A 25,676-nucleotide genomic window follows, 5' to 3' on the forward strand; every position below is an offset into this window, starting at 1 on the left:
TGAATACATGCTAGGGCTCTCACATACAGGACTGGTGTATTTGTATTTGTGGGGGCGTTTTTGCCACATGTCAGCAGGTTGTATGGTAGATCAGTAAAATCATTTTTAATGAAATTAAATTCCTTACCCCAGCTGCGATTTGAACATGCATCCACTGGAACAACAGACACCCTATTTATCTATTTGGCGTCCTTGTATGGTCACCATAAAATTTGCAGATGACTATAAACGTATTGTGCAGCACAAACCACCATCTTATAAAGTGGCAGAAAATTAGTTTATCAAATTAGAAGCAGCTGTTAGGAGAAGGTGTAAATTTGTGGATCAGATGGAGGCACAAACAAATTAGTAAAAAAAAAACATGTAATTGATGATTGTGGAAGGAAATTATTAATGTAAGCTACAGTGAAAATTACCTTGTTTAGTAAGAGGCCCCTGTTAGGAGAAGGTTTGAATCTGTGGACAAGTTGGCTGGTGTGGAAAATAGTAGTAGTAGTAGTATAGTAGTAGTAGTAATGATAGTAGTAGCAGTAATAGTAGTTGCAACCCCAGGCTCATTTGAATGTAAGCCTAGTGGGCTCCAGGCTGAAGATGCCGTCCTCCTCATTCCAGCATCCACCTTTTGGGGTATAGGGAGAGAGTGAAACAGATTTGTTAATGAGGCAGCTCCACCACTCAGTTGTATTAATATCATTCATATCATATTGTATCGTCAAATAAAGGCTCCGTCATGCTTGCATGCATTGGCCTTGGTCACCTAATCGTGGCTCTCCACACTGCATGATCTCTGGCAGCCACCCTGTTAAGTCTCTTATCCTTGATGTCACGTTTTGTGACCATGTTCCAGGTCTTTTTTGTTCTGCCTCTCACAGCCCAACCCCTGACATTTACAGTTCTCACCTTCCACACCCACCTATCATTCTCCACACCCTCCCTATGCCCAGACCATCTCAAACTACTCTCCTTCATTGCAACACTAATAGATTCAAGTCCCATTTTTCCTCTCAACTCTTCAGTCATAAACCTAGAACTACCAGACCTAGCATTCAAGGACACATTACAGATCCACCTAATCATTGTCATTTCTGTACATTTGAACCTGTGAATATCCTCTTCCTTTACTGCCCAGGTCTCACAACCATATGACATTACACACCTAACACATCTCGTATACAAAGATCCCTCAGCATGGAGGGAGATCCCTCTCATTGTTAGGAACGCAACAGCTCCCTGAACTTCCTCCAGCCACTCCTTACCCTAGCCATAGAGCTCCAGCCCCACCTCCAGCACATAACATGTCCCTCAAATAACAAAACTCTCTCACACATTCCAGAGACTCTCCAGCAAGATCAATAAAGTCATCCTTCTCTAGCACCATGGATAATTAAAAAAAAAAAAAAAAAAAAAAAAAAAAAAAAGATAATTGTGGAGAAGAAATAATGTAAACTGCATTGGAGTTTAACCTTATCTTATTAGAGGCAACTTTTAGGAGGTGTGAATCTATGGACATGTCAGGTTGGCTGGCACAGATTTTATTCTGTATTATACAGTATTAGTGTTGTTAGTGGTAGTAGATGGGTGGCTACCAATACTTTGTTAGGTACTGCCATGAGAGTGATTTGTGGGTACAGGCTGGTTAACTAGCCACACAGTCACCACTTTTAGGCAAGAAACATTGTCACTAGTACAGTCACTTGGTGAGGGTGACTGAGTGACTGTACATAGAGTCAAAAACCAGGCTGACACTCTCACATTGTTACAAATCTTATTACACATCTATTTTTTTTTCCCCAGCAGCTTCCAGCAACTATTATAAATTAATTTGCTGGTTTTGGCACACAATTTAGCTTGCAGTCCTTAGAAAACATCAGCTGTACTATGCCCAACACCAGTACAAGGATTCCTTAGTGGGAAGCATGTGTCATTTTTATGTTATGTTGCAGTGCTATCAGGTTCACAGAAATGCTGGCCTAATAGCAGATCTTGTTTCAGGTCAACAGTTGAAGTCAGTTCAGTAAAACAGACAAGTACAGCACATCAGTGAAGCAGACATCAATGAAGTGGTCACTGGAAACAGCCATTGTAATAAGTGCTAAGTGTTTATCATATCAGTTAAGCAGAAACATCAGCACTTTAACTTAGCAATACCGTAAATGCTGAGTGTACATCAGATCACTGAAGCAGATGTCAACACTGTGGTCATCAGAAAGTAAAAACAGTAATTGGTGGTGCATTTCAATCTGGGAACTCAGTCAACAGGCATCATATGGGAAAGCTGACTGAGAAACCTCCCAAGTGTTGAGAGGAATGATGTAAAACCAAATATTGTTGCCCATAAGAATGTTGGACCTCATTGTCTGAGTATTTCTCACAAGAATTTTCTTCTTTTCTCTCCTTTTCTCATACTTGTTTGGTTATATCTTAGAGGTATTTTTTCTCTTTTTCTTTCTTTCTCAATGGATACCTTCATTGTGGGTCAGTAGCCATCCTGTCTGTCTGTATTTCTTATTTGATTTCTATGTACTCCGATAAGACATGTGAATCATTTAGTGGATAAGAAGAGTGAGCATCATCGTCATAACCACTCCCATTTTGCCACATATAAACAGGAATGTAGGGGCCCAGGGCTAGGCTATGCAGTCCCAACATTTAAGACAACGGTGACCAACCCCATCTGTCCTGGAGTGGCATTGTGTGAGCAAGAACCCCCAACCACCCTTCAGATTGAACTCTTACAGGCTCTATTCAGTTGGAGTGCCTTAGCCCACTGGACCACCAGACATCATATTTTGGTTATATACATACCACTTATTAAGGAGATTGAAACTTGAGTTTATATCTGTGGTGTAGTGTTCTTTGTGGTGCTGAAGCGGGGTGCCTTCACGTGGTGGCACTGATATAACTGGGCAGCTCAATTGCCAGGTTATATAAACATCCGTCAGCTACTTCCTATCCCCTGAAATGAGGGTGTAGGACTGTAGGAATAGGGTAACTTAAACTTGCAGTCCATTGGGTTCATATTTCAGATAAACCCGGGGCTACAATAACAAAAACAGACTTTCTCTGTACTTATGGTAGTTCTCCAGATGTGGGCAGAAGCTAGAGAACTGATATAATAGAGTAATAGCAGCCTCTTGGTTAGTTCCCCCCATCTGTGTTTGTCTTGCTTCCTGGATGCTACCTCACTCCATCCTTAGGTGGGAAAAAAGGTCATGATGATGATGATGATGATGATGAGTATTGTTCCTTGTAATGATGTACATGTGGACAGTTATTGCCCCATGAACACTTTTCACACTAAACTTGGCCTAAAATTGCCGTCTCCATCTTGAATGCTGAATTGTTACAGCAGATTAACACTAGAATATGATACTAGTCATGAACAAGTGCCATGTAAAGAATGTTGAACTGTAGTGTATAATGTCTTTTTCTATCACTGAGCTATAAGAAATAAGCTGCAAAAGGAAGAAAATTTGGGCCAAGTTCAAGTGACAAGAGAATAGGCATAAAGACATTATATTGATTAGTGTTCATGTTGAGGATAGATTTAATTCTTTTCCTTTCATTTGACAGAACTAGGCAACTTACGCAACTTGATACTAATTTGTGGTTGCATCAAATTCGTTGACCCATAGTTTTGAGGTAGAATTGAGCCTCCTTGGTTGCAAATCAAACTGATCCTCCTATCTGATTACACTTGGCCATCAGCTGAGCTGAAAAGGGTTAGGTGCCTTTGCAAGGTGAAAAAAAAAATAGACTGTAGACTAAGTGGCAAGTATTAGTATTGGCATAGTGATTGCAACCCCCGGCTCATCTGAATGTGAACACGCTGGACTGCAGGCTGAAGTGGCCCTTTCTTTGCAATCTCCCATCCTCATTTTAGGGGGTAGAGAAGGATTTGAAGGACATTTGTATTGCTGGGCAGAGGGGTTTTCTTGACATATTGGTGGTACTGTATGAGGCATCCCTGACCAGCAACATGGCGGGTAGTGAGAGAGTTGTGAGGGATGATGCAGGGGACAAGGAAGAATCAGATATCGATTTGGAGGGGGAGGAAAGTGAGGAAATAATTGTAGAACCCGATGTGAAATTGGAGTGCGAGGCTAATGAGGCGAGTGAGGCTGGTGTTGAGAAGTTCCGGTGTCTAGAGTGCGACAAAGGTTTTAAGAAGAAGAGCCACCTCACCCGGCATTCATTAACGCATTCTCAAGCCAGGAAGAAGTTTAAGTGTGATGAGTGTGGTAAGCTGTCTAATACTAAAGGGGATTTAAATAAACACTTACTCGTTCATACAGGAGTGAGGAAGTTTAAATGTGATAAGTGTGGCAAACATTTTGCTTTGAAGGGTGATCTAAATAGGCACTTACTAATTCATTCAGGGGTGAGATTGAAGTGTGGTGAGTGTGGGGAACAATTTGTACAGAAAAGCCACCTATCCAGACACTTACTGATTCACACAGGGGAGAAGAATTTTAAGTGTGATGACTGTGGGAAACTGTTTGGGAGGAAGTGCCAGCTCGGTCGACACCAGCTAATCCACACAGGGAAGAAGGACCACAAGTGTGAGGAGTGTGGAAAAGAGTTTAACCTGAAATTCAACCTCACCAGACACTTACTGATTCATGGAGGAGAGAAGAACAAGTGTGAGGAATATGGTAAACTATTTGGTTCTAAAAGTGAGCTGGAAAAACACTTACCAATTCACTCTAAAGACATAGCCATAAAGTGCAGTGAATGTGGCAGACTGTTTGGTTGTAAATATGATCTGGAAAAACACTTTGTAAGTCATTTAGGAGGCATGGCTTCAGATGTGATTAGCAGCTTAAGCCCATCTCCAGCCTTGTCCTCTGGGAACCCACCTGCTGACCCATTACCCACCCATTCACTCACATATACACCTACCCATTCACCCACTGCTCAGCTCACCCACACACCACCTTCCTACCCTTTCATGCACGACCAGTCCACCCACCCAAACACCACCTACCATCCTGCCCATCCACCCACTCCTACCCACTCATCCACCACCCACATGCCCACATATCCACTCAACCACTCACCTACCTATCCCTCCACCACCACACTCACCCACTAACCCATTCACCAACCCACAAACTAAAAGGAATATTATCATGTAGGAGCAGGAAAATTATAAGTAGTAGTAGTAGTAGCAGTAGAAGTGGCAGTAGCAGATAGTAGTAGCAGTATCTCCAGGTTCATCTAAAATGTGAACCCAGTAGACTGCAGGCTGAAGTTGTCCTCCTTCTGCAGAACACTTCCTCCTTTTGGGAGATAGGGAGGGAACAGAGGGATGTTTGTATGATCAGGTATTGGAGCCACTCAATTAAATCAGTGCCACCAAAGAATGTGAATATTGTATGGAGGAGAGGAATGGAAGACGAAAAATGAGATTGAGGGATGGAGTTGAGGAGCTACAGCATTAGAGAATGTGGGGTTAATAGGAGGGATGGCAGTCAAGTGGTAGAGAACAGGACGGGATGAGGTAATTTGTCTGTGGCCACCCCTTACAGGATTAAGGAATCTAGTAATAGATACATTGATAAAATAAAAAATCCAAGGACAGGAGTTTATTTGATCTCCAATTCTCGTTTGTCGTTTGTTGAAATGTGTAACCTGTGAACGTAATTATCCTGCATACCAAATTACAGAGGTGCTTGAGAGGGATGCCTTCATGTGGTGGCACTGATTTAACTGGGAAACAGAGCTGCCTGGTTATGCAAACATTCTTCACCTCACTTCCTATACACAAAAGGAGGAAAGAGGACTGCAGGATGAGGCAGTGTAAGCTTACAGACCATTGGGTTCACATTTTAGATGAATCTAAGGCTACTACTGCTACCACCACCACCTCCACCACCACCACTACTACAACTACTACTACTACTACTCCTACTACTGCTACAGTGACTACTACTACTACTACTGCTACTACTACTACTACTACTACTACTACTACTACTACTACTACTACTACTACTACTACTACTACTACTACTACTACCACCACCACCACCACCACCACCACCACCACCACCACCACCACCACCACCACATTACCAAACACACACTACAGGTACACAGTGTAATCAGTCATTATTTTTCTTAATTAGTATCACAAGTAACTTAGAAATTTTATAATGTCCACAGCATAATAAATTCTACCTTTTTTTTTTAATCTAATAATGTGTTTGTATTTATACTGCAAAAAATCCAGTGTAGGATGTACAGAGTATTCCTGGACATGTTGCACCAGCCAAAGGATGTGGGTAGATGCATATTAATATCTATGTATCTCTCTGTCTATCTAACTATCTATCAATTGCCAGACACCTTGTGGCCACCCCTTACGGGATTAAGGCATCTGGCAGTAGATAGACTGATAGATATTAACATGCATCTTCCCATAGCTTTCAGTCATTATGGAGCTACAACTCTTGATATCCTTATGGGTTAATTATGAGAGGCCATTTTTGCCCATAAGGTTATCAGTCACTAACTCTATAATGTTTGAGACGTGGGCCAGTATTCTTGTTGGTTATGGAAACTCCCTAGCACTTCCTCCTTAGCGATTTATTTGTGGATATGGCCAGCTAGTATAGTTTTGTACATTATCTGTGAAGAGTTTGGCAATGGTGGAATGATTTATGTAACACAGAGAAGGACAGTAAGGTGTAATAAGCAAAATAAATCACTTGGGAAAAAATGTTAGGGAGATTCATAATGGAAAGTTCTGACTGGGGAAACAGACACTGTGAATGCATAAAGTTTTGTTATGGGTTGGGGAGGGGGGTATTTTCAGTGTGGGAGAGCAGACCGAGGCTAGTTTTTGAGGTTAATTCCATTGCTGTACTCTTACTCTAACTTGGGCCAAAATTGCCACCTATCCATCTTGAATGTTGAGTTGTAACAATAGGTTAATACTAGAATATAATGCTAGTCACAATGAAGTGCTGTAGGCAAGATATAGAGCCACAATATTGTCTCTTCATCCATGCATCCCCATCAAATAACTTGCAAATGGATAAAAATCAGGGCCATAGAATGAGTAGTGGGATGAAGAAGTTGGGGAAATGTCTCATGTGTCAGTGAAGAGGATCTGTTTTCATGCCATGATTGAGAAGTCCTGCTGGATGGTCATGAGATTTGGCCTGTAAGAAAACAGGATTCAGGGAGGCAGGTTGCTATTGTTGTGTGGCTTGGAAGCTTGCTAACCCCTCTTCCTTACCAGTTGATTTCTCACTCTGCTCTGTTACTATATTCTGATTTGCTGTTCATGCAATTTATGTTGACCTTAAAAAGGTACAAAAAAATATATATTAATAGGAAGTAAATCTAATGTTGAAATTAAAACAATACAAGAGAAAAAATATAAATGAGTAATGTAGAAAAATAAATGATTAATGAAGAGACTCTAGGGAGCCTGGTGAAAATACAGGGCTAAAATGCATAGAAATAAGAATGTGTTGAAGGGTGAGTAGGGTCTTATTGAGCTTCCCAACACCTTTTCCTAAGTGATTTATATTTTTGTGTTACATTTTACTCTCCTGATCTGTGTTACGTAATTCCTTCCAATATCACCATACTGTGCATATAGCTCCCACTCATCTTTTGCTAAGTGATTTATTTTGTTTATTACATCTTACTGTTATCTTCTGTGTGACACATACCCTTCCAGAGTCACCATACTCTGCATAAAGCTGCCTTTCACATTTTGTTAAGTGATTTATTTTGTTTATTACATCATACTGTCATTTTCTCTGTTACATACATCCTTCCAGTGTCAGCATACTTTGCATAGAGATCCCTAACACCTTTTGCTAAGTGATTTATTATGTGTGACATTTTACTGTCTTCTTTGTCTCATAAATCCATTCCGTATTGCCATACTCTGCATAAAGCTTCCTAGCACCTATTCCAGTGCAATTGATTTTGTTTATTACATCTTACTGGCCCTTTCTAAGTTATGTAAATCCTTCCACTATTGCCATACTCTGCATAATTAACATACAAAAGGATTTTGACCAGCCATATCCAGATATATATTGCTAAGGAAAAGGTGTTAGGGGGCTTCCTTAACTGATGAGAGTACAGGACTGAGAATTTTGCAGTACATACCTTTTTTTTTTTTTTTTTTTTTTAAGCCTCTCAGTGATATCTTTATGGAAAGCCATGCCCTCAGTTTTTGTAATATTATCTGTGTCTTATTCATTTCTCCTCATAATCTGTAATTTCACCTCCTTTGAGCCTTCTTCAGCAAAGGATTCTTACTTGGATGGTAGCCCAGGTAGGAATGGTTAACAGTGGTTGGTGAGAGTCTCTTTTTATCTGGTTACTGGGTCATAGGTGAGGGTTATTCATGTGTTTGTATTTCAGTTGGCTGTTAGGTTCTCGTGGCTATAGTCGTTTCACCTTAACTTGGACCAGATTTTAATCCTTTTGCAGCTTATTCATGTAGCTCAGTGGCAGAATACATCCCTTCTATAGCACTCCTTCTCACTAGCGTCATATTCTAGTGTTAATCTCTTGTTACAACTTGGCATTCAGGATAGAGAGATGGTAATATTAGGCCAGGTTTGAGAAAATAGGGTATAATGACATCATTAGTTGGGTCTGAGAGTAGTGTCCTGTGAGAAAGAATTGGTGTATATTAGAAAAATGATTTAGAGAAAGACTTGGTGTATAAATAATAATAATTGTGATGTAATAAAAGATTTGGGTCTGAATATGAAAAGAAGTGATGTTGGAAAAGATTGATGTATAAATGTGAAGAGAAGTGATCGTTGTTTCATTTGTTCATTTCGTTTTTAAAGGCTCCAGTATGGCAGCTCTCCTCACTGCCTAATCTCTGGCAGCCTCCCTATTCAACCCCTTATCCCTGAGGACTCACACTATGATCTTGTCCCAGGTCTTTTTTTGGTTTGCTTCTCGCAACCCTACCCCCAGTGAGCACACTTCTCACTTTCTGCACCTTACTTTCTGCATGCAGTTGTCATCCCTCATCCTCTCCATATTGCCCTACCCATCTCAGTCTACCCCTCCTTATCACAACACCAATACATTCCAGTCTCATCCTACTCTCAATTCTTCCATCCTTTCATGCCTGACAGTCTCCACATACTCTCCCTAACACACCACACACACAAAATCAGCATTATCTTACAGTCAACCTCTAATGCCACTACATCTTTTATGCACCCACTTATCACAAACAATGCACAAGATGGAATTACATCCCAAGCCCTTGCAGCTATCTGCACATGATCATTCTCCCTCGTCTTTGACAGTACTGCCACTGGCCCTAAGTACCATCACCTTCGTTTTATCTGCATTTACTCTCAAGCCCTTGTGCCTCATGCCATCTCTCTGCTTCCTAAATCTTTCCTCCGCCTCCCTTTCATTCTCTGCAGTCAACACAAAATCATCAGCATTCAACATCTCCAGCAGTCCATTTCTGAATTCAAGTGAGAGGGCTTCACGCACCATGGTAAACGATAAGAAGCTCAAGACTGACCCCTGATGCACACCAACATTCACGGAAAACTCATCACTGTAATCTCCATTGGCTTTCACATGGGTGTGAGCACCCACATACATAGCCATAACCACCCTAACCAGCCACTCCTCGATCCCAAGCTTTCTCATTGTCCACTTCACCACCTCCCTAGGGACTCTGTCAAAGGCCTCCTCCAAATCAGCAAAAACAAAGTACACATCCATTTTCATTCCTATATATTTTTCCTGAAGCTGGTGAACAGTGAGCATTGTGTAAGTGGTCTTTGCCTGGCATAACCCCAAACTTCATCTTATCAATATTCACACTTCCTCTAATCATACCTTCTAGAACTCTCTACATTACCTTCATTATGTGGTCCAAAAGTTTTTTTCCTCTATAATTTCCTCTTTCTAGGGCATCACCCTTTCCCTTGTACACATTTACAGTCACACTTTTCAGCCAGTCATCTGGGACTACACACTCATATATAACTGTCTTTTTCAAATCAGTAACTAACCCCACATCTGTATCTCCTGATACCTTCAGCATTTCAGCAATCAACCCAGACACACCTGCTGCCTCTCCACCTGCATCCTGCCTATTGCCCTGCTCACAGTAGCAGCATCAATCAAAGGCCAAGGGCCAGACTCTAGATCTGCTGACTCCAAACCTTTCCTGTTCCAGTCAAACTCCTCAGTCAGCAATTGATTATGATATGCTCTCGCCAAATGTCCTTAAAATCCTTACTGTTCAGCACTACCTTTCCTTCATCATTCGTCACACACTGCTAACCTGTGATATCCCTGTTTTCCCTCTTCATCTGATTTGCCATCTTAGATATTTCTTCCTTTCAGCACTATTTGGGTTATCTAGTAAAAGTCTTTGAGACTCAGATTTTGCCCTGCATACCTCTTTTTCTAGCCCTACTCTGGCAGTGTAGATGTACAATAAGATTTGGTATATAAATCTTAAGAGGAGTTATGTAGACCTGTAGATTGAGATGGAGGGGAAGTCTTGAAAGAGAGAGAGATTTCTTGCTAAGGAGGGTCATAGACGTGAATTTGGAAGGAATGACGCCCAGTGGCAAGGCAAGACATAAATGGAACGAGGTTCTCTTGGAAGACCTTCAGGCTAGGGAAATGAGCAGGGAAATTATCAAAATGTCCTCACTGGGAGAGCAGCCACTGAATTGTTGTTGTTGTTATTGCTCTGCCTTGGTTTGTCTGACCAAGGAGACCCATCAGCCACAGCCACCTTCTTGTACTGCAATTAAGTGAGAGATCTGCACATGCTAATATGGTTGATGGTCTTTTGCTTAGTCGAACTCTGTTATTACATTTGTTATCACATTATTAAACTAGAAGAAGCACTTAAGAGTCCAACAAACCATGCCTTACAATCAGCTTAAGTCTGTGTACATGATCAGTGTGCACCTGTGGTTTTGGAGAATGGTAATCTAAAAAAAATGTTGGAAAAATAATTGTGTTGATGTAATGAAGCCCCATTCCCGCATCACATGTACAGTACTGTTTATACCTTGATTCACCACTGTGATTCACAACTGATGAGCTGCATGCACATATGAACAGGTGTACAGTAATCATGTGAAAGGGGGTTTAAAACTGAACATTTGAGCCTGTCAGATGTTCTAGATCTTTGACTGAATGTTCACAAAATTGATTTACCGTACTTTTTTGTTACCTGACTCTTGGTGTGTCCAGTAAGTTCAGTTCAGTTAAGATTGAAAGCTGCTGCTGTTGTTGAACTCCAGTCTGTCTGGCTGAGCAGATCTATTGACCACATGTAAACAACTGATTCTGCAGGGTTGTCCTACAGGTACTGTACATTGTAGTACATACATCATGTAGGGATGCAGTACCCTTATAATAGACAGCACCTTTTCGTGGTAAGTGTAGGGCAATACGAGGAGGTTTGGCATCTGGATGGACACTGCAGCGCTCCACCCAAGGCACACAGTGTCACCATATGTAAGGTCCTCGTCAGTGTTTCCAAAATGATAAAATGTAATACTGTACACCAAACCAGCAGATTTTTACACTCATACAGAAAATCATGTGGTTGTTATGTGTGCTTGGTGTTAGATATGGCTAGGTTGGTCTAAATAATGCTATGATTTACTATGTTAGGGTAGACTAGGTTAGACCAAGCTAAGATTATGCCATGGATGCGATGTTGGAATTGACTAAACTGAACTGCAATGCTGTGATATGCCATGTTAACCAAGGATAGCATATCTGATAGGGCTGGATGTGGATGCTATATGCTAGGTTAGGGTAAGCTGTCAGGATACACTAGGATAGCCTATGATAACCTAGGCTACACAAGGGTGGGTTCATGGAATGTGGGAAGTTTGAGGGGAAGAGCAGGGGAAGTCGTTGAGGCATTCAGTAGGAGGTGGGTGGATGTGGCGTGTTTGCAGGAAGTCCGGTACAGGGGTGGATCAGCCAGAAAGATTGTTGGGAAGGACTGTTGCTATAAGTTGTTTTGGCAGGGGGGGACAGACGGATATGGAGGTGTTGGTGTGATGGTTGCGGAGATATGGATGGAATATGTTATGAATGTTTTGAGAGTAAGCGATAGGATATTGGTAGTGAAAATTCTGTTGGGAAGAAAGGTAGCTGCGATTATATCGGCATATGCTCCACAGGCAGGATTGGATGAATCAGAGAAAGATAGATTTTGGGATGATTCAATACGTGTAGTGGGTGGTATGCGGGATGATGAGATAGTGATTTTGGGAGGGGACTTAAATGGTCATGTAGGTGAAGCAGCACAAGGTTATGAAGGAGTGCATGGGGGATGTGCGTATGGTCTAAGGAATGCAGAAGGGGAAAGGATACTCGAGTTTGGGGAGGCAATGGATATGATTGTGTGCAACACATATTTTAGGAAAAGAGACAGTAGGTTAATTACATATGAGTCTGGGGGAAATAGCAGTCAGATAGATTATTTTCTGGTTAGGAGGGCCGATAGGAGGTTAGTGAGGGATGTTAAAGTTATAGGAAGTGAGGAGTGTGTGCAGCAGCACAAACTGTTGATTTGTGATATGGTGCTTAAAGAACAAGTGATGAAAAAGAGGACTTATGTACCTAGGAGGAAAATATGGAAGCTGAAAAACCAAGTAGTAAGGGATGCCTTCTATAGCGAGATGAGGAGAGTGGTGGCTGAACAGGGAGCTGTAGACAGAGGCGTTAATGAACAGTACAGAGCCCTCAAGAACAATTTCTTGAGAGTTACTGATGTAACATGCGGCTGGACAAGAGGACCACCAAGACATAAAGTAACTTGGTGGCGGAATGAGGGTGTAGAAGCTGCAATTAAGGAGAAAAGAAGGCTTTTCCGGGAATGGAAGAAGGGTGGTAGCAAAGAGGAATATTTGGCTGCCAAGCGTAGGGCTAGAAGAGAGGTATACAGGGCAAAGTCTGAGTCACAGAGACAATTACTTGATAACCTAAATCATGGGGAAAGGAAAAATATATTTAGGGTGGCAGGTCAGGTGAAGAGGGATAATTGGGATATCATAGGTGAGCAGTGTGTGAAGAATGATGAAGGAAGGGTAGTGGTGAACAGTGAGGATATTAAAGATGCATGGAGAGAGCATTATAACCGGTTGTTGAATGAGGAGTTTGACTAGGACAGGGAAGGTTTGGAGCCAGCAGATCCAGTGTCTGGCCCTTGGCCTTTGATTGATACTGCTACTGTGAGTGAGGCAATAGGCAGGATGAGGGTGTGGAAGGCAGCAGGTGTGTCTGGGTTGACCGCCGAAATGTTGAAGGCCTCAGGCGATATAGGGGTGAGTTTAGTCACTGACCTGTTAAATAGGATTATTTATGAGCAGCGTTGGGTCTGGTTGGTGCTTGGATGGGTGACCGCCTGGGAACACCAGATGCTGTTGGCATCCCTGCGTCGGGTGGGGTTGGTGGAGGATTGGTGCCCCTCCCTGTAAAACAATTTAACTCTGGGCCCTTGGCCGCCCCGTCTGGGATGCATGGCGTCTGGCAATGAATGAATGAAAAATTTATGAGTGTGTTGTCCCAGATGATTGGCTGAAGAGTGTAATTGTAAATGTGTATAAAGGGAAGGGTGATGCCCTGGAAAGAGGAAATTATAGAGGTATAAAGCTTTTAGATCAGATAATGAAGGTAATGGAGAGAGTTTTAGAAGGTATGATTAGAGAAAGAGTGAATATTGATGAGAAGCAGTTCGGGTTCATGCCAGGTAGGGGGACCACTGATGCCATATTCATTGTTCGACAGCTTCAGGAAAAATATATTGGTAGGAGAAGGGATCTTTATTTTGTTTTTGTTGATTTGGAAAAGGCCTTTGACAGAGTCCCTAGAGAGGTGGTGAAGTGGGCAATGAGAAAGCTTGGCTTGGAGGAGTGGCTGGTTAGGGTGGTTATGGCCATGTATGTGGGTGCTCACACCCAGGTGAGAGTGAATGGAGATTTGAGTGATGAGTTCTCCGTGAATGTTGGTGTGCATCAGGGGTCAGTCTTGAGTCCCATGTTGTTTATCATGGTACTTGAAGCCCTTTCACGTGACTTTAGAAACGGACTCCCGTGGGAGTTGTTGTATGCTGATGATTTGGTGTTGATTGCAGAGAATGAAAGGGAGGCGGAGGAAAGGTTTAGGAAGTGGAGAGATGGTATGGGGCAAAAGGGTTTAAGGGTAAATGCAGATAAAACAAAAGTTATGATATCTAGGGTTGGTGGCGGTACTGTCAAAGACGAGGGAGAGTGGCCATGTGCAGTTTGCCACAAGGGCGTGGGAAGTAATTCCATCTTGTGCGGTGTGTGTGATAAATGGGTGCATAAGAGATGTAGTGGTATCAGAGGTAGACTGCGAGATAATGCTGATTTTATGTGTACGGCGTGCCAGGGTGAGCAGGTGGAGATTGTCAGACGTGAAAGGATTGAGCTTGCTGGTGAATCTCTTGAGTGTGTGGAAGAGTTTTGTTATTTGGGAGACATGTTGTGTGCTGGAGGTGGGGCTGGAGCTAGCTCTGTGGCTAGGGTGAGAAGTGGTTGGAAGAAGTTCAGGGAGCTCTTGCCTCTCCTGACATTGAGAGGGCTCTCCCTACGTGCTAAGGGGTCTTTGTATGCAGCATGTGTTAGGAGTGTAATGCTGTATGGCAGTGAGACCTGGGCAGTGAGACCTGGGCAGTGAAGGAGGAAGATATTCGCCGGCTCAGACGTACAAAAATGACAATGATTAGATGGATGTGCAGTGCGTCCCTGCGTCCAAGGCCTGGAGGGGCTGGGTTTACAATGGAAGAGTTGAGAGGTAGGATGGGACTGGAGTGTATTGGTGTTGTGATGAGGAGAGGTAGATTGAGGTGGTTTGGACATGTGGAGAGGATGGGGGATGATAATTGGGTGAGGAAGGTGAGAAGTGTTAATATTGGGGGTGGGGTTATGAGGGGTAGACCGAGAAAGACATGGGACGAGGTCATTAAGTGTGACCTTAGGGTTAAGGGACTGAACAGGGAGGCTGCAATGGATCGTGCAGCGTGGAAAGCCGCCATTAGGTGACCAAGGCCGACACATGCAAGCATGTTGGAGCCTTTAAAAACGAAACGAAACGAAACAAACAAGGCTAGGTGAAGCTAGAGTTATGGTGGCCTCTACAGTATATAGCAAGTTAGGCTAATTGAGACTAGGTTATGCTAGGCTATGCTAGGGTAGGATAGGCTTGGATAGGCTTCACTAAGTTGGGATGGGATTGGCTAAGCTATGATAAGCTAGGCAATGCTGAAATAGACTCGACTCAGCTAGGATAGGATAGGCTACACTGTGCTAGTCTAAGCTTGGCTGGGCTAGGAATGGCAAGGCTAGGCAATTTAGTCTATGTTAGGGTAGATCAGACCCCATTAGTAGAAGTTGTAGTTGGAGTAGTAGTAAGATGAGGAGTAGCAGTAGTTGAGGTTGTAGTAGTAGTAGTAGTAGTAGGAGGAGGAGGAGGAGGAGGAACAATAGTAGTAGTAGTAGTAGTTTCAACCCCAGACTTATCTGATACATTAACCCAGTGGACTGCAGTCTGAATCAGCCCTCATCCTGCAGTTCTTATCCTCCATTCAGGGGATAGGGAGGGAAGTGAAGGATGTTTGTATACCCGGGCAGCAGAGCCAAGCAGTTATATCAGTGCCACCACGAGAAGGCCTCCCCCCAGGCACTCTAAAGGTAAATAAACAATACCTCCATCCATCCATCATCCAGTTCTTTTTTGTCCCATCAGCAGCATAGGGTCCCAGGGCTAGGCAACCCAGTCCTGACATTTAAAACAAGGATGACCAACCTCATAGGCCCCTGAGTGGCATAATGTCACAAATAAACCCACAAACTACAGCTCAGATGTAAACCCTTTCAGGTTCCATCCGGTTGGAGTGCCTTAACCCACTCAAACACTAGGCGTCATTTGGTGATATGGTTACCACTCAGTGTCGTAAATGGTTTAGTAGGTTACAGGAAACCACTCACTGCCATTCACTGTAGAACCACCTGAAGGAAGCACTACACTGAATGAGTGGATGTTAGATGCTCCCACCAAACAAATGAAAAACAAAAAGAGCTAAAGAATTGCTTACTGATTGTATAGGCTATATAAGGAACCATTTGCTATGCTGGGTGGTAACCATATCACCAAATGAATGCCTGGTGGTCTAGTGATATAAGGTGCTCTAACATGATACACCTAAAGGTTTGCATCTGAGGCGTGGTTTGGGATTTATTGCTCACATTATGCCACTCAGGGGCGAATAAGGCTGGTCGCACTTGCCTCAAATGTCGGAATTGAGTAGCCTAGCCCCGGGACCCTACGCTGCTGATGGGGAAAAATAAACATGACAAAATTGCTGAAACTCTCTCTCTCTCTCTCTCTCTCTCTCTCTCTCTCTCTCTCTCTCTCTCTCTCTCTCTCTCTCTCTCTCTCTCATGTAGTCAGTATTACAGTAGGGTAGGTCAGATTAGGTCAGGTAGAATCCGGCTGACATTGTTGTTTTTGGTTAAATTCAATTAGTTTACTTTCGGATGTATAGTGAGGTTAGGTGATGAGGAAATGGAAAATGTGAGTGCGTTTAAGTACTTTGGTAGTGTGATGAGTAAGGTTGGAAGTTTGGAGGGTGAAGTGCTTGAAAGGGTACAACAAGGAAGAAAGATTGCTGGTTCCTTGAAAGCAGTGATAAGAAACAGGAAAGTGAGCATGGATGTGACAAAGTTACTACATGACAGTATTGTGATACCAACTCTAACGTATGGAAGTGAAGGTTGGATGTTGTTGGAGGGACACAAGTCAAGAGTGAGAGCAGTGGAAATGAGTTATATGAGAGAAGCATGTGGAGTTTCATGGAGAGACAGGCTGACAAATGAGGAAGTGAAGGAGCGTTGTGGTGTGGATGTGGATGCGATAGGAAGCGTTAGGAGAAACACACTGAGGTGGTTCGGCCATGTGGAGAGGATAGAGAGTGAGAGACTGACGAGGAGAGTGTGAGTGAGGCGGAGGGGGAGAGAGGGAGAGGGAGGCCAAGGATGAGATGGAGTGGTGAGGTATATGAGAGAGGAGGGTGTGAGCTGGGATCATGGCAATGAAATGGCGGGGGACAGGGGGACATGGAGGCGATTTGTTTGTGGCCACCCCTATGAGATTAAGGCGTCTGGCATTAGACAGACTTTCTGAGGGATAGATTTACAGATTATCGTGTTAAAGTAACATTTATTTATGAAACACACACACACACACACACACACACACACACACACACACACACACACACGGACATATATTTATTCAACGCCAGACTTTAACATATGTACGGTATATAACGACTGATACAACAATTTATCAATCTATTGCCAGACGCCTCAATCCCGTATTGGGTGACCAGAAACAAATCGCCTCCATATCGCCCTGTCCCCCGCCATTTCACTGCCCTCCCCTAAATCATACCCCCCTCTCTCATATACCTCTTCATTCCATCCCTCCATCTCATCTTCGACCTCCTCACTTACATACACTCTCTTCGTCAGTCTCTCGCACTCCATCCTCTCCACATGGCCAAATCACCTCTGTATATTTCTCCTAACGCTTCCTATCACATCCACACCCACACCACAACGCTCCTTCACTTCCTCATTCGTCATTCTCTCTCTCATTTAACTACACATGCTTCTCTCAAATAACTCCTTTCCACTGCTCTCACTCTTGACTTGTGTCCTTTCAACAAGGTCCAAGCTTCACTTCCATACGTTAGAGTTGGTATCACAATACTGTCATGCAGCGACTTTTTTACTTCCATGCTCCCTTCCCTATTTCAAATCACTGCTTTCAAAGAACCAGCAACCTTTCCTTGTTGTACTCTTTCAAGCACTTCATTTTTTAAACTTCCATCCTTACTCATCACACTACGCAAGTACTTAAATGCACTCACATTTTCCATTTCCCCATCACCTTGCCTCAGTGTACATCCAGTGACTTCATTACTCTCGAAGACCGTAATTTTACTCTTCCCTACATTCACCTTGAGATTCCGTTTCTTAAACACTATCCCACACTCATTCACCAAGCCATGCATTTCCCTTTCGTCTTCACTTATCAATACAGTATCATCTGCAAACAACAGTACAGGAAGTTTCCAAACACTGCCCTCTCTCATTTAGGCTGCTCCAACATTCATTCCCCTACCTTGTATCTTTTTTATAACCCCATCCATATACAGACTGAACAACTATAGAGACATGACACATCCCTGTGTCGATCCAACGGTCAGATAGAAAAATTCACTCAGTTTACTATCCATACGCACTGCTTCCATAGCAACCTCATGCATACTCTTCACGGCCTTCAACAACTTCCCATCTACTCCATATATTCCACAATCCTTGTCTATCCATCTTGTCATATGCTTTCTCCAAATCCATAAAGGCTGCATACTTCTTTCACTTCTCTAAAACATTTCCACTAATGACCTAAGAATGAATATCTGATCTACACAACCTTTTCCCTTCCTAAAACCTCCCTGTTCTTCTCCAACTAATTCCTTTGTTATTTCCCTAACTCTGTCAATAAGTATCCTATACCATATACTTTTCCTATTACACTAGGAAGACAAATGCCCCTATGATTACCACACACCGCATTTTTCCCTTTTCCTTTGTACAAAGGAATAATTATACCTGACATCCAATCCTCCGGGACTCTACCTTCCTCCCAGGCCAATTCGCACATCTTCCACATCCATTCTGCTACTATCTCTCCCCCATGCTTCAGCATTTCACCACACACTCCATCAATTCTTGGGGCTTTCCTCATTTTGACTTTCTTCATTCTTCCACTACTTCCATCCTACTAATCTCCTCCTCCTTTCTCATCTCTCTCCTGTTCCTAGCCATTTCCCAGCCACTTACACTCGCATTACTTTCACTGTCTATGTTGAACAGTTCCTTAAAGCGTTCTCTCCATCTGCTCATTTTTTCTCTCTACTCCACTACCAGTCTACCATTTTTATCTTTCACTCCCCAACTAACTTCATTGCCACCTTGTCTAACTCTCCCTACCTCCTTCCAGAACATTTTCTTACATTCCCTCCACTTTACACTCAAATTCCTTCCAAATTCCTCATCCACTCTCTTCTTTCTCTTACTAACCTTTTCACCTCTCTCTTCCTCTCTACATATAACTCTCTCTTCCGTCTCTCAACTTATTCCACACCCCTGTTTCTCATCCACTCACTATATGCTTTCTTCTTTTCTGCCACAGCCTGTCTCACCTCTTCATTCCACCATGCTGTTCCTTGCACCCCTTTTCATCTCTTCATCCCACACAGCACCTCACATGCTGCACAGATTTTTTCTGTGAATATCTTGCACGCACCTTCCACGTCCCCCATCTGGTCCAAATCATATTTACCCAATTGCTCCTCCGCTTGTCTCGTATATTCTGCCCTTTTCTCATCCTCTTGCAATCTTTCTACCCTCCTTGTATGGACTACTTCCTCCTGTCCTTCCCTCCTTCTATTCCTCCATGGCACTTGAACCATGATTCTCACCATCACCAAGTGGTGGTCGGAAAGTTCACTTCCCCAACCTCTGTTTGCTCTTGCATCCATTACACACTTTCTCATTCTATCATCCACACACACATAATCATTGCCATCCTTTAATTCAGTTCACCACCCACCCTTCTCATCACTCACCACGTATACCTGTGGATCATTTCGTGTCAAAAGAGGGTATTGACTATCACCAGCTCCCTCCCTGAATGTCCACTAATGCACTGCCATTCTCATCCACTTCAGCAGCCACACCTCACTCACCATCTACTCCATCCACCTTCACATTCCTATACTTTTGCATTCATATCTCCAATCAAAAACAATCTCTCATTCCTTTCAAACTTTTCCATGCACGCTTCCACATTTGCCCATTCTTTCACGCTACATAGACGATTTTTCGTTGGCGCATACACACACACAGTCGCCCACGTTCGCTATCCTACTTTCAATCTTACCCACACAATCCTTGAACCAACTGATCCATACTCTCATATTCCCCTTCCATCTCTTGCACACAACAATACATACACCCTTTTTTGCCCTCACATTCTCACCTACTCCCGCGCATATACCCCACCCATACTCCCACACACTCACACTCTCGCCTCATACCCCACCCATACTCCCACACACTCACACTCTCTCCTCTCCTTTTAGTCTCAGTTAAGTAAATTCAACAGTGGTAATGTTCTATACAACACATCCAAACTCAGACAGAACTACACACACAAACAAATAACACATGCACACACTTCCCTGTTTACGCAATCTCACCTGCCTCTTTGCTCCTGTTATTTTTACTACTCAGCTGGCTTATTTTGCCCTCAGGTGCACTGTTACACACTCTGGCCATCTCTTTATTGTGTGGGAGAGAGAGAGAGAGAGAGAGAGAGAGAGAGAGAGAGAGAGAGAGAGAGAGAGAGAGAGAGAGGGAGAGAGAGCAAAATAAACGATATGGGAATGTGCAAATTTACATCTAGTCCTTCAACCAGCCTTGTCTCTTGCCTTCTATACTTCTCATTCGTTACTACTACTACTACTATTACTACTACTACTACTGCTACTACTACTACTACTGCTACTACTACTACTACTACTACTACTACTGCTACTACTACTACTACTACTACTACTGCTACTACTACTACTACTACTACTACTGCTACTACTACTACTACTACTACTACTACTACTACGCCACTGCCCGTCCCCTTCCCTCACCCTTTTCCTCCTCTCCCTCTCTCTTTCCCTTCTTCATCCTTTCCTTCCTTCTCCCCCTCACACACTCCCCTTCCTTCACCTCCTCACACTCCCTCCACATCCACGTCTTAATCACATTCTCTCTCACATCTTTCTCCACCACTCATCCACACAGCACTTTCTCTCCATTTTTCCCTCCCTCTCTCCTCCCTCTCTCCTCCCTCCACCGTTCCCCTCCACATCCACCACCTAACCACATTCTCTCTCACGCCCCACCTCCAGTCCACACACATTACTTTCTTTGCCTCACTTAATTTCAAGATTCACACATTCACTTATATGGTTCTGCCAAGTTTCATCCTCTGAAGTATTTTAACACCTGCGCCCGCGAAGAAAGGGTGAAACGTTTTGCACGACGTGTGTATGTGTGGAGTTCGAGTGTGTGTGTGTGTGTGTGTGTGTGTGTGTGTGTGTGTGTGTGTGTGTGTGTGTGTGTGTGTGTGTGTGTGTGTGTCTCTCTCTCAAACCAACCCATGAGAAAATGAGAAAAAAAGGAGAAAATGAACATTATTGTGGTTTAGAGAATATATATATATATATTGTTACATAGCCTATGATTTCATCATCCTTTGTGCAATTTTAACGCTCAGTATGCTGCATGTTTGATCACGAGCGTGTTCTGCCTCAGTCCCCCCCTTCTACCGTTATAGTAGAGTAAGTCGTTCTCTCTGTTGTCCAGAGCGGGATTGTCAACGCTATGTCCCCATGGCTTCATTTGCGCGTCCTTATTACAAGTTGTATCGGGCTCTCCTGGCTCCTATATAATGAGCTCAGTCTCTGCATCATGGCCACTTAGATCTGCTCCTCATTTTGTTCACATCTCTGTCCTCCCCTGTACAGATATTATTATTGTGAGTGCTCAAGAAGTCTCCAACCATCTAGCAGCTGTGTGTAATTTGAGTATAACTGTTGTATTTTTTTCTTGTACTGTATAGCATAAGTTTAATTTGTAGGCCTAGTGAAGTTTTTGTAATTTATGTGAAGTTTTACTATCAGCCATTTTTGATAATAGTTTGTATCTGTAATTATTTATCTGGCATTCACTGAGTATTATCGTGTATCTCATTTTATCAGGGCTGACTTAGATAAATTTACTCTTGCTAATTTCATGTTAATAGAGGCTATTGCAGTTAACCATATATTTAACCTGTTTATTTGCCATTACATTATCCTTATGAGTCCTGAATGTTTTGTTGTTAGTTTGAGCATTAAACTTTAACTTGTAATTTTACCTAACTCTTTTGTTTTGAACCTGGAACTTTACGGGACAGTAATGACTCTTCGTATTCTCACTTAAAGTGTACATTATCTTTCTCTGTTCCGTAACATAAATTTGGCGACCTCATATCAGGATATTCAGGATATTATCATAAGGATATTGTTTGATATTTTGTGACTGTGATATATTCATGATGGCTACTATTTCTACACTTGATGAAGCCAAAGATTTTTTGTCAAATGTGCAAACAGTGTGTGATATAGAAAACAGAACAAAGAATGAACTTAAGCTTGTTGCTCAACAATTGGGAATTGTTGTTCGCTCTCATCATTCTAAAGATCAAATTGTTGGCATGATTAATAAAAGCTTGTTTAATGTAACTCCTCCAAATGAGCAAACGCAGATTGAATTAGCTAAGTTACAGCTAGCTCTGCAGGAGGCTCGTGCTAAAGAAGCTGAATTTCAGGCAAATGCTAAGCAGGCTGAGTCTCAGGCTAAGGAGGCGGAATCTCAGGCTCGGATTCAGGAGGCACAGATACAGGCACAAGTTGAACTTGCTAGGATTCAGGCAGACCATGAGTATCGCATGAAACAAGGTGGAACTGGATCATCTAGCTCTGATGATTTTGATGTGGCTAAAAATGTTAAACTTGTCCCTCCTTTTAATGAATCTGATTTAACTAAGTATTTTCAGTTGTTTGAGAGGGTAGCTACAGGTTTTAATTGGCCTAAGGAGTATTGGCCAGTACTCCTTCAAACTGTTCTCACCGGTAAAGCTCAAGTAACTTATGCATCTTTGCCTCAGGATCAATCTGATAATTATGATGTAGTTAAGAGCTTGATTCTTAAGGCCTATGAGCTTGTTCCTGAAGCCTATAGAGTAAAATTTAGGACAACTTACAAGCAAGATAAGCAATCCCATGTTGAGTATGCAAAAATCAAAGAAGATCTGTTAGAGCAGTGGTTAAATTCTAAGAATGTGGATTCTGATTTTGGTAAATTTAAGCAGATGATTTTGCTGGAGGATTTCAAAAGGTGTATTTATAAAGATGTAAGCCTATATCTTGATGAGAAAAGAATAGATAATTTGTCTGATGCTGCAGTTTTAGCTGATGAGTATGTTCTCACTCACAAGAGATATTCTAGAGAAAAAAGGAAAGCGGAGAGTCAGTACGTTGCCTCTACTCAGAGTACAGGTAACAGGAAAGAGAATAAAGATGATGTTTCTCAGGAAGTAAATACCAGCTTCACCTCTAGATTTCAGAAAAGTAAATGTACTTATTGTAGTAAGCTTGGTCATACTACGGAGAGATGTTTCAGGAGACAGCGTGATGTGAACAAAAAGGAGTCTTTAAATATTCAGTCAATTGGTCTAGTGTCCACTCTTGAGAGTTCCCAGAATTCTTTAACTGAGTTAACTGAACCTGCTTTGAGGGGTAACTTAAATTCTCATGATGGAGCTCCTCTTTTGAGCAGTAACGTGGGTGACACTCTCAAGAGTTCATGTGCTAATTTCCTGTCTGATGGTTTTGTCAGTCCTCTGGACAGTAATGACAGGAAATCAGTTCAAATATATCGTGATACAGGTGCTTGCCAATCCCTTATGCTGACCAGTGTTCTAGGCTCTAATGTTAATTCCTCTGGTGAAACTGTAATCTTACAAGGTGTAGGGAATAATTACTTCTCTGTTCCTCTGTGCAGAGTGAATTTAGAGTCTGGTTTTGTTAATGGTTCTGTTATGGTTGGGTTGGTTGAGACACTCCCAATGTCAGGTGTAACTTTCTTACTTGGAAATGATATTGGTGGAAGTCAAGTGTGTCCAGCTCCTCAGTTGTCTAGTGAGCCAGTGGCTGCGTCCCAGGATTGTGATGTCCCTGATGTGTTCCCTGCATGTGCTGTCACTAGGGCTAAGTCTAAAGTTACTGGTGATTTAGAGGATAATGATGATGATGATGTTATCCTAGCTGACACTTTTCTTGCTAATTTGGACCACTCACCAGATGAGGCAGTACCCCGTAGTGTTGATAATTTGTCTCGTCAAGAGTTGGTTGAGTTGCAGGTTGCTGACCCTGAGTTGAAAGGTCTAGCTAACTCTGCTTACAGTGAAGAAGAGTCAGCCGGTGCTTCTACTTGTTATTATGTAAAGTCAGGAGTACTCATGAGGAAGTGGAGACCCCCAACAGCATCAGCCGACTGTGAATGGGAGGTTGTACATCAAGTTGTCATCCCTCGTGTTTGTAGGCAGGATATCATTCGAGTGGCTCATGATTCCAGTTTGGCAGGACACCTTGGAGTGAGGAAGACTGTGGCACGCATTTTGAAACACTTCTACTGGCCAGGTATCTTCAGGGATGTTTCCTGGTATTGTAAGTCTTGTCACACCTGTCAAGTTGTGGGGAAGTGTAATCAGGCCGAAAAGGTTGCACCTCTAGTTCCCATTCCTCCTTTTGAGGCGCCTTTCACCCGTGTGTTGGTGGATATTGTGGGCCCTCTTCCTAAGACTTCTTCAGGATTTTCTTATGTGTTGACCATGATTGATATGGCTACTCGTTATCCTGAAGCCATTCCACTCAGAAACATCTCAGCAAAGAACGTGGTTAAGGAAATGCTAGGGTTCTTCACAAAGTTTGGTCTGCCCAAGGAGGTACAGTCAGACCGGGGAAGTAATTTCATGTCAAACGTTTTCAAGCAGTCTCTGAAAGAGTTGGGCATCACCCAGCTCACGTCTTCAGCTTACCATCCCCAGACCCAAGGAGCGTTGGAGAGATATCATCAAACACTCAAATCGATGCTCAAGAAATACTGTTTGGAACATCAGAAAGACTGGGATAAAGGTCTTCCATTCGTTGTGTTTGCTGCAAGAGAATCTCCAAATGAATCACTGGGCTTCTCACCTTTTGAACTACTGTTTGGCCATGAAGTAAGAGGACCCCTTAAGTTACTCAATGAATGCTGGCTGTCGGAGGAAGATGACGTCAACCTGCTGGAGTATGTGATGAAGTTCAAAGAACGGCTGTCCACTGCTTTACAGCTGGCGAGAGAGAATTTAGGAGCTGCTCAGGAGAAGATGAAGACTTGGTATGACAAGAAGTCCAGGTTACGCCACTTTCAGCCAGGAGATCAGGTTTTGATTCTGCTACCAGTTCATGGGCAACCTCTTCAAGCCAAGTTTAGTGGCCCTTATTTCGTGGAGAAGAAACTCAGTGATGTCAGCTATGTCATCGCCACACCAGATCGTAGAAAGAGCAAGCAACTATGTCACATCAACATGCTAAAGTTATATCACAGGCGGGACGAAAATAATCCAGTCTGCACTGTAGCTGTTCCACCCGAGTCTGCAAGTGAAGCTCTCCCATGCAGTATGAGCCTGAGTGATAGTTTGGGGAAGAATCCTGATATCATGAATGATCTCCAGACTAAGCTTTCTCATCTACCTCCCAAGGAAAGGCAGGAGTTTTCGGCATTACTGCAGGAGTACCCGCAAGTGTTCCGTGCCACTCCAGGAAGAACCACTGTGTTGATGCATGATGTCGATGTTGGAGACGCAAAGCCAATTAAATTGCCTCCTTACCGTGTGAACCCAGTGAAAGTTCCTCTCATCCAGAAGGAGCTTGG

General features: G+C 42.8%; 1 protein-coding gene across 1 annotated transcript in view; it reads left to right on the plus strand.

The window, feature by feature from the left end:
- The first annotated feature begins 3,979 nt into the window (after positions 1-3,979).
- The window catches only part of LOC145410785 (uncharacterized), a 50,591-nt gene continuing 28,894 nt past the window's right edge, over positions 3,980-25,676 (plus strand). Inside the window, exons 1-2 of the mRNA XM_080280893.1 lie at positions 3,980-4,241; positions 4,461-4,780. Coding sequence (XP_080137019.1) covers positions 3,980-4,241; positions 4,461-4,780 — 582 coding nt within the window. The remainder of the gene's footprint in view (positions 4,242-4,460; positions 4,781-25,676) is intronic.

Source organism: Coenobita brevimanus, chromosome 11 (genome assembly GCF_032717465.1).
Source record: "Coenobita brevimanus isolate Jiangsu-jjx chromosome 11, ASM3271746v2, whole genome shotgun sequence".
In the NCBI taxonomy this organism is placed as follows: domain Eukaryota; kingdom Metazoa; phylum Arthropoda; class Malacostraca; order Decapoda; family Coenobitidae; genus Coenobita; species Coenobita brevimanus.